Source organism: Ciona intestinalis, chromosome 2 (genome assembly GCF_000224145.3).
Source record: "Ciona intestinalis chromosome 2, KH, whole genome shotgun sequence".
Lineage (NCBI taxonomy): Eukaryota > Metazoa > Chordata > Ascidiacea > Phlebobranchia > Cionidae > Ciona > Ciona intestinalis.
The window spans coordinates 1,527,359-1,541,987 of record NC_020167.2 but is presented as its reverse complement, the minus strand read 5'-3'; the positions used below and the strand labels follow the sequence as shown (position 1 = coordinate 1,541,987).

Sequence of the window (14,629 nt, the reverse complement as noted above, 5' to 3'; positions counted from 1 at the left end):
AACCTGATTCAGACTGTTAATTTAAAGTAAATTTATTTGAGTGTCGTCTCGCAAGCATCGGTTAATAATACAAATGATTTGTAACAGCAAAACGAATAAAATCAGCAAAAAAATTGCTCGTATCGGCAATAACAAACATACTGAGCCAGCATGAAAACGACAACGCAAAATACTATTGCAGACGCTCTGCGATATCCAAGTAAAAAATAAAATCGATAAATTACTTTAAATCAAAAAGGCCTTTAGTTGGGGTTGGCGTTCTCTTTATGATGTTGAAATGCAGTAGCAGGGTCGAACACAGGTTTACGGGATTTTACGACTTGCTTCGTCAGCAGAGATACTTGGTTTCGCAATTTTGTGTTTTCCTATACGGAAAAACATTACGTCTTATTTTTAAGTTTTGAACTCAACTATTTGATATTTGATAGTACAAACAATAATCAAAGAAATATCTATAAAGAAAACAAATTATCAGTCAGTATATATCAAACTGCAACGAATTGCCATCACACCTGTTTCAATGCAACACTTTCTTCCTTGATTTTCACGATATGTTTAATTTTCTGCCGTTGGTTCTGATGGCCAAGTAACTCCGCATACTTTAGACCAAGTCTAGTAGTTTCAGCTTGAGCAGCAGATGTTTCGGACAAAAGCATCGCTTTCTCTGCTGAGTAGGCGTCAAGCTGACCCTGAGTATAAATACAAAGTAACATTGGTATCCCTAAAGCCTGTTTTTCCTCCTTTAACATTTAGTTTATTTTCACCCAAGTCTAATCGTCAATATCTATAGGCTATTGGGGTTAGGTTTGTTAGAAACACTTACGTTATAATGACGCATCTGTGACCACAGCCGTCGTACACTTACAAATAAAATCAGTTTTTTCTATAACAAACACCTGGTTGTAATAGTAGGTCGTGTCTTGAAGTAAAGAAAATCGAAGCCAAAAAAGATGAGTAAACCGCAAACTTCTACAACTTACCTGGAAAGGCTTCACTTTCTCCAATAACTCCTCATACAATGTCTTCCATCTGCAAAATATACAACAAATATTTGGCGTTTTGTGGAAACAAAAAGTTCGTCTTAAAATTCATAAAACTTAAACACTAAGAATAACTACAAACTTTTCTGTTTCGTCCGCATTTCCCTTGCTTTCTACCGCCTCCTTCAGCTCGTTAATTCCTTCGGTCAGCTTTGTGACGTCACACTCAAGTTGCTCGTTTTTAGCTTTCAAACTACACCAAATCAAAATTAATAAAATTGTAATTTCTCCATTTCTGTTTTCAAAAAAAGAGAGTGAATTTACCTTGATATTTCAACTTCCGAGTTTCGACATTGTTCATTGGATTTATCATTCAAATCATCCATAGCTCTCTTAATGCTCACTAATTCTTCTGTTAAAGTTTTCACTTCATTTTCACGCTGGTTCAGTTTTTTCTGCGTGTCCAAAATCCTCCTGCGGAAGGGATACGGGTGAATTTAAACTCGACTCACAAGCAAACACCCACCTTGTAAACTCCTTGAGTTTCTCATGATGCCCTTCCTCTTCCTGCTTCCATGTCATCCTTGCATCCTCCACCTCCAATCTCAACTTCTCCTCCCGCATTTTTATCGCCATAGCATTCTGATTAGCTGATGCAAACTGCTTTTCCAAATCGAGATATTTCGCCTCAGACGTCATTGACGCTTCCTTGTGTCTATTATTACGTCACAACGGAGGATTACTAATGACGTAATATTCTTATTATTACGCCATAACGGAGAACTACTAATGACGTAATATTCCTATTATTACGTCACAACGAAGAACTACTAATGACGTAATATTCCTATTATTACGTCAAAACGGAGAACTACTAATGACGTAATGTTCTTATTCTTACGTCACAACGGAGGATTACTAATGAAGTAATATTCCTATTATTACGTCATAACGGAGAACTACTACTCACGTAATATTCCTATTATTACGTCACAACGGAGAACTACTAACGACGTAATATTTCTATTATTACGTCACAACGGAGAACTACTAATGACGTAATATTCCTATTATTACGTCACAACGGAGAACTACTAATGACGTAATATTTCTATTATTACGTCACAACGGAGAACTACAAATAACGTAATATTCCTATTATTACGTCACAACGGAGAACTACTAATGACGCAACCTTCTACCTTTCAAGTTGATGTTTATTATCATCCAACTGTTCCATCAACGTTTTCTTCTCTGTTTCCACTTCGTTTAGCTTTTTTGATTTTTCCATGTGGTCCGCACGCAGCAAGCCAAGCTCTTTCTACAAAAAATACTTTAAAACCTGCAATTTCAGTTTAAAACTTCTCCCCTGACGCCACATACTTTTATAGTTTCCACCTCTTGGGCTAAATCGTTCTTAGATGACGTCACCGACTCAAGCTGCCCACGAAGTTGTTCGGTTTCGGAAGTTTTGTTGGAAACTTCTTGCGACAATTCGGCTTCACATTTCGCCAATGCATCTGTAAAGCATCACCTTAGCGTGCACAGTTTATTATTATAATAGAGTTGGGTAGAATGGGACATGTTTTTATACTGTATTCTTGTCGCATTACCAAACAATATTTAAAGAATTATCTGACCGTTGCCCAGCGACTCTAGAATGACCCTGTTAATCGGATACAACACGATCAGGGAATATGGGATTTAGATGCTAACGGAGTCCCATATTACCCCACAGTAATATATAATAATACGCGTCATAGGCTCATAAGACGTTTGTTGGCGACTAAAATAACTTAACGGTGGGAAATGGAAGTATTGCTTTAGCAACATTTTATATAGGTTTATATTCATAATAAATCGTCATATGACGTAATTTCAAACCTAGCTTCTTATTCAGAGCCCTTGATTCTTCAAGTGCTTCGGCGCGTCTTTCGTCAGTCTCCTTCAAAACGCTGCAAGCAAAACATTCAATAAAAACAAAACAAACGGAGCTGAATCTCGCCGAAAAAAAGGGAAAAATAGCAGACGGTCCGAATTCTTGGCACTCCGTAAGTATCCTGTTTATTTTAACTTGCCACAACTAAAGCAAGTACCATGGATCGAAATAGGTAAGTCTCAATGTTTACCATTATGTTTTTAGTTGTAAAGTGATAAATAGTGGCCACTAGCGACCATGTAAACTGTCTGTGGTTTGATTATGGCGATGCCATGTGTCAGGTGTACCAACATAAGTTGTAACTTGTAAGGAATGTACATCAACATTCCAACAAGTTTCGCGAAAATCTGATTCGCTTTCGTGTTATTATTCCTACAGCGGGACGCCTATGACGTCATCGACAAATATTAACCACATAGTGCCAACATAAAACAGTTCCCTGGTGGGTTTCATATGAATTTAAGTATTAAGCGGTCGAGTGGAGAGAAACCGGTCTGTTGTGTAGTGTGCGGAATATTGCGGCTTCGATCGAAATGTTTTTATTTAAAAGATGCAACAGACAATGAGCTACCGCACTTGAAGCGGCGATCGTCAGGGATCACTGTTGGTGGGACGAAGGTTGCTATGTTTGTTCGCATGATAAGAGCGCTGGTAAAAGTTGTGGCGGTTCGTGTTGTGGTGATAGCGATGTCTGATAGGTTGAGATTACATAACATGAGCGTGTAGTAATAGTTGTTAATATTTTATAAGTAACGAAAGGCATAAGACGTCGTGTGATTTTAATTATAGTACAGGCATAGCGCCGATATTGGTTTAGCTTGGGGTATATACGTGACATGAGGTTGTTTGCCTGAAATTTTAGGTTTGAACCGACGGTTTGCGAGTTGGACGTCACAAACGGTTATTGTGAATGCCGACGCGAAATGCGGTCAACAAACAATCGGTTCTCGCGATGCCTTTTGTGCGTGGACCGTGGAATATAACTAGGTTATGCTTTTGTGAATGGATCGTGGCTGTAAAAGAGACAGCACGACAAGACACGCCGGGTTAGAAATAGTTGGCGAACGGTTAGTGCGCGCGGCGATTCAAAAGCGAGGCGAGAAACGTGAATGGGATTGTCGTTGTTCAATATGAATAAGAACACAAGGTCCAGACAAGACAAAAGGTGTAATGATTAACTGGTAAACTTCTGACGTGTATGGTTTGTTTGACAGAGACGGAAAGCATCATAAAGCAAAGCAAGCTAAGGCGATGACAGCCAGCTTAACTCTTGAGGAATATCTCAACTACTTCCTCTGTCCTGGTGAGAAACAACAGAATGAAAAAGCAAAAGGTTGCCTTCTCGTGGCAACTGTTTACCAATCGGAGAAAAGCGGATCCGAAAACATGATCTATGCAAGGAAGATAATTGGTGGGAAAAGTTTGGACCCGTTCAACTGCTTCACCAAAGATATGACAGGTAATTTGGGGTAAAATTAATAAAACATATGCTTGATTGAAGGAAGAGATAATAAAACATTAGGCATAGGTTAAATTTGATAATCTTGCATGAATGATCTTGAGTTTGACCAACAAGTTATTGGTACAGGAGGCCACAGGGAAGGTGGGTTGGTGGATCATTCATCAGTTACAGTTGAACTGATGTCAAGCAGAAGTCCAAGCAATGCAGGAGCTGAACAACTTCAAGTGGGTTGAGTTAAACAATATATAGTGGTGTGGGGGAAGATGGGGCACCTTTAGCACATAATATTAAAGTATCCTGATCGCGTTTTAAACAATTAACAACGGTATATGGAAGTTATGAGAATATAGTTTTATAATTCTTTGAATGGTCTTTGTTTACTACCAAATGGGACGGGAAAATAAAATGAAAAGATGCCCATCTTCCCCCAATCCACTATCTAACATATGTTGATACAGCAGCAATGAGATAGCAATTGTTTTGTTTCAGGGGTTTCTTGAATACTGTAAGAAGCATTCAATTAAAGTGAATATCAATTTCTCATTCGTGCAACCATTTTCATGGGACAACAAGTTTAACAGAGAAGGTTTGCATAATCTTTATGAAAAAGGAGTCAAACTGAAAATTCTGAGGTTTGGAAATTTTTCAAATTTTTCAAAGAAATTTTTAACACTGATTCATTTAGTTTTCAACAAGTAATCAACTGCATGATGGGTGACCTCAGTGACAGTCTGGAGTCCCTAGATCAACTTGAAACTTGTCGGGGAACACTGACCCTTGATGCGCAAACACTTAGGCGAGCAATTTCAAACTTTCAAGATGTGTTAGTTGTAGATAACGATGGTTATTACAATGAACACAACAGAAGACTGCAGGAAATATTAGGTGAATATGAAATATTTTCCAACTCTAAACATAAATAAACCTTATCAATTAGGAATTAAATGCAAAACCAATTAAATACCGTAGCATGCCAAAGCAGAAATAAATATTTTGTTTATTACAATCCTGTAAAACAAGGCAACTGAATGCTTAATTACTAATCTATGAACATCCTGACTAGGCTATTTTCGTTTTTAGGCTATCAGAATGGAGTAGCAATCCAGAAAGCAAGTCAACAAGAAGAAATGACCGGCTTTTCTCTCAACACTTACAGGGATTATTTTCTTTTACAAAATTCTGACGAAATTTGGGCCAAATTTAAAGTCAACTTAAGGAAACAAGGAGAAGGAATTACACAGGTAACCCATAGATGGTTTGCATCAATTTCAACAGACACATTTTTAATGTTCTTTTTCAGGAAGAATCTTTATTTGAGAAGGTTTACTCCATGGAAGGTAGTGAGAATAATGGCAAATCTAATCAAAACAAAGTTCATCTTATGGCAAATCACTTGTGGAAATTGGTGAGCATTATTTTACTTATGATACATGGTCAAAATAAACCATGAAACACACAATACCTTATATTTCCATACCCTGTTTTAACTCAACATCAGTGGCTTTAACATTCAAATTTTTAGTTTTTAGAGGGGGGAATGTAAAGTAATTTATTTTACCCGGGCACAAATTTACCCATTGGTTGTAATATTGATATAGAACAAAATGTGCATATACAACTTTAATTGTCCTGTATTACATAATTTTTTTTTCAAAGGTTGGGGATAACGTGACTCTTCATGAATTAGCGAATCACAGAGAGATCGTGATACAGATTATGGTCGTCATTAGTGAGTACCCGGATCGCATGGGATTCTGTGCATCTCTGCGAAGATTACAACATGATCTGATGGAGAGAATACAGGATGCAGGATTGCAAAGAGTAAGTAGATAATACAAGGAAGGTTGGCTTAACATGTGTCATGTTTGGCTGCAAGACCATTTTGTTGCCGTTTTACAAAAATCCTGTTTTACATATTGTTGACACCCGTGTTGTTGCCGTTTACAAATTTTAAGGTGGTGCAAGAGAGGTTGGCTTATCAGGTGTCTTGCTAAACTTAATAATCTTTATAATAGACAAAGACACAATTTAAGAAGGTTGGCATACAGGTATGAAAGTTAAAAAAATGTTTCATATTTTCAGGTTCGAGTTGAATCTTCTATTAGATATGCAATGGATGAGTCAGCAACTGTTTCTCCAAATTCATCCATAGCTTCCCCGTCATCATTACATGAAGAGGATGGAACACACACCACTGCCGAGTGCATGCATCTTCAAGATATCCTCCTTGACATGCTAGAGGATGTGGAGGACAACTTCAAGCTGCTTGGGAGGTTGGAGTACGATGGGAGAGCAGTAGTAAGGTTGGATAAATCGGCCCTTTCTTCTGCCCTTGGATTGGTGAACAAAGCAATCAGAATACACATTGATGGCACAGAGCATTCAATGAATGGGAACTTTGACGACAGATATGCAGAAGCTGCAAACTTAGCTTTATAATAGAAGTTGTTTTAGAATTTTACCAAATAGGGTCTGTTTTATTATTTTTTAAACCTATACAGACAACCAAAGTTTTGCATAAAAAAGGGAATTTGTAAAATGATGCATTTGTAACTGCGCCGTGTTTATTCTTTTACAATGTTTATTTCAGCGTGTTTAGAACTGTTGTGTCACTTTATACTTCCACTTTTGTAATATTTGTAAGAATTTCTTCCTTTACCAACACACATTATCCATTATCATTTTTAAATACGCACTTAATAAAATTCACCAACACATTGTCCTGTGATCAGTACCATGAAATTTTCATGTCATAAATAGGCTAATTTAACACAACATAAATTGATGTCGCAAATTTGTTCTATGAATTATGCAACAGACATATAATGTAATGCTGTAAATGAAATTATCAATGAAATTATCATTTACAGCCAGGAAACTGATGTAGTAGGCTTTACAATCAGGAGAGGGCTATTTTAAACAGAGGGACACAATAAATATGATATGACTATTTAGGGTTAGGGCTGTGGCAAGAGTTTTGAGGCACGGAATACAAGGTATTGGTTTAAGATAAAAACTCTATAAAGAAAGTCACAGGTGTATTTGTACATTTGAAAGAATGTACAATTAAAACGTACCAAATACGTTAAAGGAAACATTAAAATATTAAGCTTGTCCATAGTAATATGTGGAAATCAGTGCAGCCAGCTACAATATCTTTACGTGAGTATAAAGAATATTTTGTGGAGACAAAGAACCAAGCAGATGTTACACGGGTGGTCGTAAAGTGCGATTTAAAACAAGATAGAATTCTAAGGTGTGTTGATACTTTTTGATCATAATAAAACCTACATGTGTTTCATGGCGGACCAATGAAACAATTTTTCCAGTGAACTTAAATGGCATAATGCATTTATTTACTCAACAACCTGGCCTTATGTCAGTTACAGCAAGGTCCATCGTGGGGGAGAAAATAAAGGAGAAAATGCAGAGCTTCAACTTGCAAAAGAATTAAAAGCTTTGCTGTCAGATGATAAGTTATTGTGGAAAGGAGAGTTTACATTAAAGGTAGGAAATTGATATTTTACATAATCACCACAAATATAAGTGTGGAAACCAAATTGTTAGTTTTTTTTGTAACAGCCAAGTGATGAGAATTCATTTAAAAAAGTTGAATTGTTTGATAGATAATGGTGAACAAGAGTCCAAGCATCATCAGTGCGGAGCATTTCACACAAGTATATCGACAGTTGCGTGGAAAAGTGGGAAGTCACTGTAGAGGAATGGCAATCTCATTCGCACATCCCTGTCACTATGCCAACCAGCGTGCACTTACCAACCTTCATAGAGCAGGAATTAAATTACAAGTTTTGAATTTGGAAGAAATATTGTTGGAAGCATTGAAAGACTGCTTCAGGTACTTTGTAGTGAAGGACTTTTGTTCAATATACTTTTTGCAGCAGTATTTGTATAAAATCAACCACTTTAATGAATAATACACTCCTCAATTAAAACGAATATGAAAGTTCTGGAAACTACTTTAACGTCTGTTCTAAACTTTACAGCAACATTAAAGGTCTGGAGAGATGTAACATTGAGAAGCTAAGAGGGTTAACTGTTATGTTAGACCACACCATGCTCAGGACGGCACATTATATGTTGCTTAATGCATTTCAAATCAATATGGTAACTTTGGGGGGATATTATAACGGTGCAACTCCGGCAAAAGATGAATATGTGATAAAGCTGGAACAAGATATGAAACGGGTAATGCAAGCTTGAAAGTTTAACTTTGGAACAAAATTGTCTTACCAGTGCATATATGACGTATGCATACACTACTGATGAACTGCATTTAAACGGATTTTGTTGATACATTTCACAGTTAATGAGAAGCAACAGCAAAAACAGGAAACCTAAAGAGGTCAAGTCAGGCCACCCATGCAATACAGAAATAAAGGAGGATAAACAAAATGAAAAAGTTGTTCAATTCCATACAAGAAACAAGATGTCAGGTATGAGAATGTTGTAAGTTTGTATGTGAAAAATTATGTTGCGATATCACAACAGATTTACTTGGAGGAGAAGTCGCAAATCAGAGTAATAAAGGATCTATGTTGGTGGAAAACATGAATGCTGGTGTTGGATTAGATTTTGATTGTTATAAAGAATTTCTCTTGATTGGATGTGGTAAGTGAAGATGTAGTGTTGGAGTAAGCAGTAAACTAATGTAACCATCACTACGAGTGAATTCTTGCTGTTAGTGTTTAGATTTATACATGCATACAAGAATAACACGTAATGCTCTCACTATTCCAATTGCCAACTTCAGGTGTTTTTGAACTCTTTAAGGATGGATAAAGTTCATTTTTTAACAGGAGTTCAAAAAATTGTTTAGCTTTATGTTAAATGGTAGAAACTTAGAAGCAGTTTTTTTTTTGTTAAGATTTCAGCAAAAACAAATAAGATTATTTTTAAGATCTTAAGTATGTAGTGATAGAATATTAACAAAGTTAAATGCTAGGTGTAAACAAAGTACCAAGAAATAAACCAATTGAAGGACGTTGGTTGGTGGAATGTTATGATGACCACACATCTGTGTATCAAGATTCGGGACTTATTTATAAAACCACAGTGGGTGCTGGTTTGGAGGTTCAAATGACCGAAATATTTGAGAAGATAAAAGATAAAATGCTAGGTGGGTGTGTGGTGTATAACTTATGAAGTTCACTTTTAGTTCAATACTGTCATCCATGCCATATGGCTTTATACATACAAAATGTTTTAATGAAACTTAACAAAGTAACCTGCTTGACTAGTATCAAAAAATAAATAAACTTCACACAGACTCTGAAGGTATTAGGGTGAAGAATGAGATTGTGTTAGCAAGTTTTCCTGATAAAACGAACAGCACACAGCTGATGGTGGCACTTGCAGAAAAACTTGAAAAAGAATTAAAACTCCCAGTTGATATGCAAGTATGGTGAGCATCTGTGATATGTTGTTATATAGACCTTGGGTGTTACAGTAGACATGACAATTGAATTTGGACTCTTTGTGTAAGTAGGTGCTCCACTGTGGAGAGCATGAATGTACCTTGTAAAGAGACAATGAGGCGATTGTTCCTCAACAATGAAGATTCAAACTTAACAAAGAGTGTGAGAGTGTTGCACGCACACGATGTGTTCAACTTCTTGTTTCAAGATTTAAAGGTTAGTGTGCTACAATGTAACACGATAATATAACTCAAGGTAATCAGATTCAATTCTGAAAAAGAAATTCTTGATCAACTTTCACATGGTGGTGCCAGAGAGAGGTATTCATGTAACAGTACAAGAGAACGAATTGAATTCAGCAATGAATCTACTACTAAATGCAGTACAAGTATGTGATAACACACAGCCCTATAACAAATGCAGGTATAACTTAGTTAAATGCTAGGTGAGAGTCATTTAATATAAGAGTCATTTAATATAAAGTGTTAAACTAGCATGCCTACACTAACACACACCACCTACTCACTGTACTAATATAAATTTGTTTGTGTTAAAGTACAATCTAAAACTTTTCTTAACAGGTTAACCGACACAAGAAATCCTGATAAACTAATAGATTTGCATCATAAAACCAAGTCAACTCTTCTACAAGCCATCATAGGCTAACTTAACTTTACCAGTGCACATTTTTACTATACAGTAATATAATTCAAAAACAGAACATACCTTTCATGCTTCTCCTTGTTTTCTTTCAATTCCTTTTGAAGATTTTCAATTTCCACTTGAGCGGTTTCCACTTCCATAATTCTCTTCTTTAATTCATTTTTTCGCTCACTAGGGGAAAACATACAATTTATATAGAAGTTCATAATGTTTAAAAACGCTCAATTAACCTTTCCTCTGCAGCAAATGTTTCACATCGTTGTTCAGTTTCAGATATATGTTGTTGCAACTTTACATTCACTGCATGCATGTCAGACTTTTCACACTGCAATAAGTTCACTGTTTCTGACAATTCCTCAAGCTTTGCATCTGCATCTTGTATGTTGGTTTGCAATTCTGCAACTTGCTTATTGGCAGCCTATGGTTAAAAAAATTAAATTAATAAAAACCAGATGCAACCAATCAATGTTTTCCCAACAAAAATCAAAATCATGTGGTTTAGATTTAAAACCTCACACATTCAAAGCCATTTCAACTCTAACAACCTGTGTCTTATTTTCACATTCCTTCATACGTTCTTGGAGCACACACTGTAGTTTTTCATTAAACTCTTCTTGAATCTCTGTGAGCTTTAATTTAGTATCTTCTCCTTCATCCTGAAGTCGAGCGTTTTCTTCTCTGAGTTTATCCACCAATCCTGAGGAAGATTCACAAAGTTAAAAATCAATTTAAAACCATCAACATCCCTTCATAGTTTAAACCTTGTAATCTTTCCACCTGCACGGATACATCACTTCCATGCTTTTCAATTTCAAGGTTTAGTTGCTCTGAAATAAAACGAAATTCAAATTTAGCGTGCATACTACAAAATTTATTTAAGTGCAAACAGCAGACTTTTTTTGAGTGCAAACTATAGAATTTATAGTATATAGCCATAGCGCACGCGTACTCATATTCAACACTTAAGCTGGTACTCGATCTTATTCCAATCAATAAAGCAGAGAGTATTACATTGCGATTACTTGCATACAAATCACTCATTGTAAGCGTGACAATTATTTGCATGTGAATAACAATTACTACTAGTATTGCAGGGGTAAAATAAAAGCATTGTCACATTTTGTTGTGCAGTGATATTTCTAGACATCATCATCATTTTTATTGGTTTTACATTTTACATATATACATTATATAGTGTGTAGAGTGTGGGTTGCCTCTGTTTGTTATCGGGCTGTCTTATTAAACTGACATCTGGTAACCTATGCGCAGAAGTTTGGTCGTGCTTGGTAAACGATAATATAAACATCTGATATCTGCCATAGCGGAATTTGAATTTGCACTGTGACAAGTCCTTATTACAATCGTGCTTTGATTGAAGTAGGCTGTTAGTGTACAGTAATTCTCAGCCATAACCACACAGGAAATAACTAGTTGAAAGTCAAAAACGCTGTTCTTTGGAACAGAGAAGAAAGGATTGTTTTTACTCCAGTATACAAGAGTTATTTACTAAGTAAGTGGCAATGTAGCTTGTATAATATTATTATTATTAATATTAACCACTATAATTTACATTTTCTCAAAAGTGATGCCCTCCCTTTATTAATTCCTGGATATAGGCCTGCCTTCTTAACTCAATGTGATTGAATATGAATACATTTAATGTTTGTTAAGAAAGCATCGGTAGAAAAGGTTGTGAAACTAAAATTGTAACTTATTTGGGCAACCTTTTTGTTTTTAAAAAAATTAAGCCAATGCCTAAAAAGCTTAATAAAATGTTAGCTGCATGTCTGTTTAACAGTTATAATACTGCACTGACCTAACACTTTGTTTGCATCTCGCAAAGCCATAATCCTTGACCTAGCAGCATCCAGGTCCGCCTCCAAGTTGGCAATTTTCATTTTGTCTCTATCACTTTGCTGGCAAGTAAAACAAAACTTTAGCAATATAGAAATTAAGAAATATATTATGTACAATTTTGTTGCACACCTTAGGCGCCATGGCAGTGGGTAAAACAGCTGCCTCTAGCCCAAAGGATATGGAATCGAGACTCGTTACACATATATGGTAACCCATAAGCAGGCGTGAGGTGTAAAACCATAGAATATTGCTGCCAGTCCTGCCACAATGCGGGCCTAAATAAATAAAACCCTATTATTTATTCATTCACCTGCTTCATTGACAAAATTTGAGTTTTTAGTTTTTTAAGGTCCAACTCACTGTTTTCCTTTTTCTTCTCTTTTTCACACTGAAATTAAAAATAGTTAAACAGATTCTCCCGGAATATATGTAAGAAACACCAAAGTTATATAATTTCCTAAACAATTGTATACAAAAAGCTGCATTTTAGTTATCTGTCATTGTCATAATATTATTCACTTAATTTACTCAGCTCTGGAAAACAGCACAAGGTTGCCAATGGAAACGTTTGTGACTTTTGCCTCAAAGCTTTTGTAAACAATAAAACAGCAGCATCTGCGACTTTTAGGAGCATGTGTTGTGAATGAAAGATGAGGTGAGTTTCAAGTATAGACAAAATAGTTAAATAATAAACATACTACCCAAGTTCACAATCTCATATATTACCTGAGCTATAAGAAACTCATTTTTCTTAGTCAGTGCTGCTATACTTTTCTCCATAAGGCTTGTATTGCTTTCAAGTGAAATCTTATCCTTGGTTAGAATGCTAACTTTTCCCTCAAACCGCTGGATTTCAAGTTTATGACGTTTGATGTCGGCTTCCCTGTCACTACACTGCTGTAACAGCTGACGAATCTACAGAGAAAAAAGAGTTTAATTGAACACTGAAGTCTAATTAGGGAAATTTAGAGTTGAATTTTTAGTTGTTTAGTTATTTCACGAACCTCCCTTTCATAGGCTTGCTTTTCTTTTGAAACAACATTAGGTGAACTTTTCACTGGTGTTCTTCTTTTTTCTGGCTGTCAAGTTAATAATATACTTTCAAACAAAAAATATGCAAATATTAAACAAGTTAATAATATACATTTAAACCAGTCTGCAGAGTATGGCATGTGCACAAGCGATTTTGTTTACAAAACCATTGGTGGTGAGAATTTGTCCCGCGCATGCCAACCAATTGAACAAAGAAAAAAATTCGTAATAAATTGAATGACATTTCTTAACGTGGCTGAAAAATGTACATGCTTTGCACACTCTTGCAAACGCGAGATCTCGTCAGGAACTGCCATACTCTGCAGATTGACATTCAAACAAAAAAAATAAAGGCAAATATTAAAAATGACCCATAAAGTATAAGACACCTTTTTATTTTCTGAGCCAGAAAAGTTTAACTTTTTCTTGCTGTTAGTTATTGGGGGAACAGGAGCTGTGAAAGTATTATTATCAGCTTGTACACTTTCATCTGGAATTGACTCCATTGATTTAAATCTTTCACCAGCATGCTCAAATTTAAATGTTCCAAGGTTCTTTTCTGGCTGTTTTACGGTGTAGTGGCCAGGAGGAGGGCCAGAATCTATGTAAAATGATTTGTTTAAAAATATATTGCTGCAATTGTGTGTAGAACCAAAGGCCAATTAAAAATAACTTTACTGCCTTGTTACTTCGGTAGTTCACTTATTAAAAATCCAATCCTATATGTATGATATTGCCTTTATAATACTTTAAACATAACGTTACCTTTCGCTTCATTAAATCTTTTTAATGCCGCTCTAGGAAAAGACATTTTATTGGAGAAACAACGCCAACTGAACGTTGATAATTCCTAAATCTTTAACGTTAAATTTAACCTAAAACTTAAAACATTAAAACACGTATTTTTAAAACGAGAACCTTTTCAATATAAAATACAAAATAGCGATTCCAGTAAAAATTTAAACTGTTTGTTTGGTTATTTAAATTAGGGTTTTTCCCGCACTATGTATCCTAATAGAAATCTAGTAAAACTAATTCGTCCCCTAATGAAAAAGAAAAAAACAGACGTTTTTTTAGATTCAAAAAAGCTTTGAGAAAAACCTTTAAAACACATTTAACAAAATTAATATAAAAATTAACCAACCGGTAAAAGATTCGCCTATAGTTTACAGGTACATTACAGGTACACATTGATTCGCCTATAGTTTACAGGTACACATGAATATATTCATACGTTGTGCAAAGAGAATAAAACCAATTT

The 14,629-nt window shown here is 35.6% G+C and overlaps 3 protein-coding genes across 7 annotated transcripts; 2 read left to right on the top strand and 1 right to left on the bottom strand.

Annotated features, from left to right (window-relative positions):
• Positions 1-11: 11 nt before the first annotated feature.
• rhamm (hyaluronan-mediated motility receptor) lies at positions 12-14,283 on the bottom strand. 2 transcript variants are annotated; one of them, NM_001007564.1, is made up of 19 exons: positions 14,134-14,236; positions 13,758-13,969; positions 13,341-13,415; positions 13,063-13,251; positions 12,647-12,724; positions 12,296-12,395; positions 11,241-11,306; positions 11,025-11,176; positions 10,710-10,897; positions 10,543-10,650; positions 2,865-2,935; positions 2,364-2,500; positions 2,183-2,301; positions 1,507-1,695; positions 1,305-1,454; positions 1,123-1,233; positions 981-1,029; positions 513-689; positions 17-365 (listed from the first exon to the last, which is right to left on the bottom strand). In NM_001007564.1, exons 1-19 carry the CDS (start codon positions 14,177-14,179, stop codon positions 243-245), a joined length of 2,340 nt encoding a protein of 779 aa, NP_001007565.1. In that variant the 5' UTR covers positions 14,180-14,236; the 3' UTR covers positions 17-242. The 2 variants fall into 2 exon arrangements, with proteins under 2 accessions (XP_026695358.1, NP_001007565.1); XM_026839557.1 differs by lacking the exon at positions 1,123-1,233 and having other exon boundaries at positions 12-365; positions 14,134-14,283.
• Positions 3,000-7,101, top strand: LOC100182559. 2 transcript variants are annotated; one of them, XM_002128392.5, is made up of 9 exons: positions 3,000-3,091; positions 4,134-4,378; positions 4,508-4,605; positions 4,871-5,013; positions 5,067-5,266; positions 5,462-5,622; positions 5,682-5,786; positions 6,038-6,202; positions 6,464-6,861. In XM_002128392.5, exons 1-9 carry the CDS (start codon positions 3,078-3,080, stop codon positions 6,818-6,820), a joined length of 1,488 nt encoding a protein of 495 aa, XP_002128428.2. In that variant the 5' UTR covers positions 3,000-3,077; the 3' UTR covers positions 6,821-6,861. The 2 variants fall into 2 exon arrangements, with proteins under 2 accessions (XP_002128428.2, XP_026696343.1); XM_026840542.1 differs by lacking the exon at positions 3,000-3,091 and adding an exon at positions 3,599-4,066 and having other exon boundaries at positions 6,464-7,101.
• On the top strand, positions 7,154-10,536 carry LOC108951040. 3 transcript variants are annotated; one of them, XM_026840544.1, is made up of 10 exons: positions 7,154-7,888; positions 8,008-8,237; positions 8,386-8,587; positions 8,706-8,835; positions 8,891-9,010; positions 9,345-9,518; positions 9,668-9,803; positions 9,885-10,032; positions 10,097-10,239; positions 10,398-10,536. In XM_026840544.1, exons 2-10 carry the CDS (start codon positions 8,011-8,013, stop codon positions 10,480-10,482), a joined length of 1,365 nt encoding a protein of 454 aa, XP_026696345.1. In that variant the 5' UTR covers positions 7,154-7,888; positions 8,008-8,010; the 3' UTR covers positions 10,483-10,536. The 3 variants fall into 3 exon arrangements, with proteins under 3 accessions (XP_026696345.1, XP_026696346.1, XP_026696344.1); XM_026840545.1 differs by having other exon boundaries at positions 7,154-8,237; positions 9,888-10,032; XM_026840543.1 differs by having other exon boundaries at positions 7,154-8,237.
• Positions 14,284-14,629: the final 346 nt, after the last annotated feature.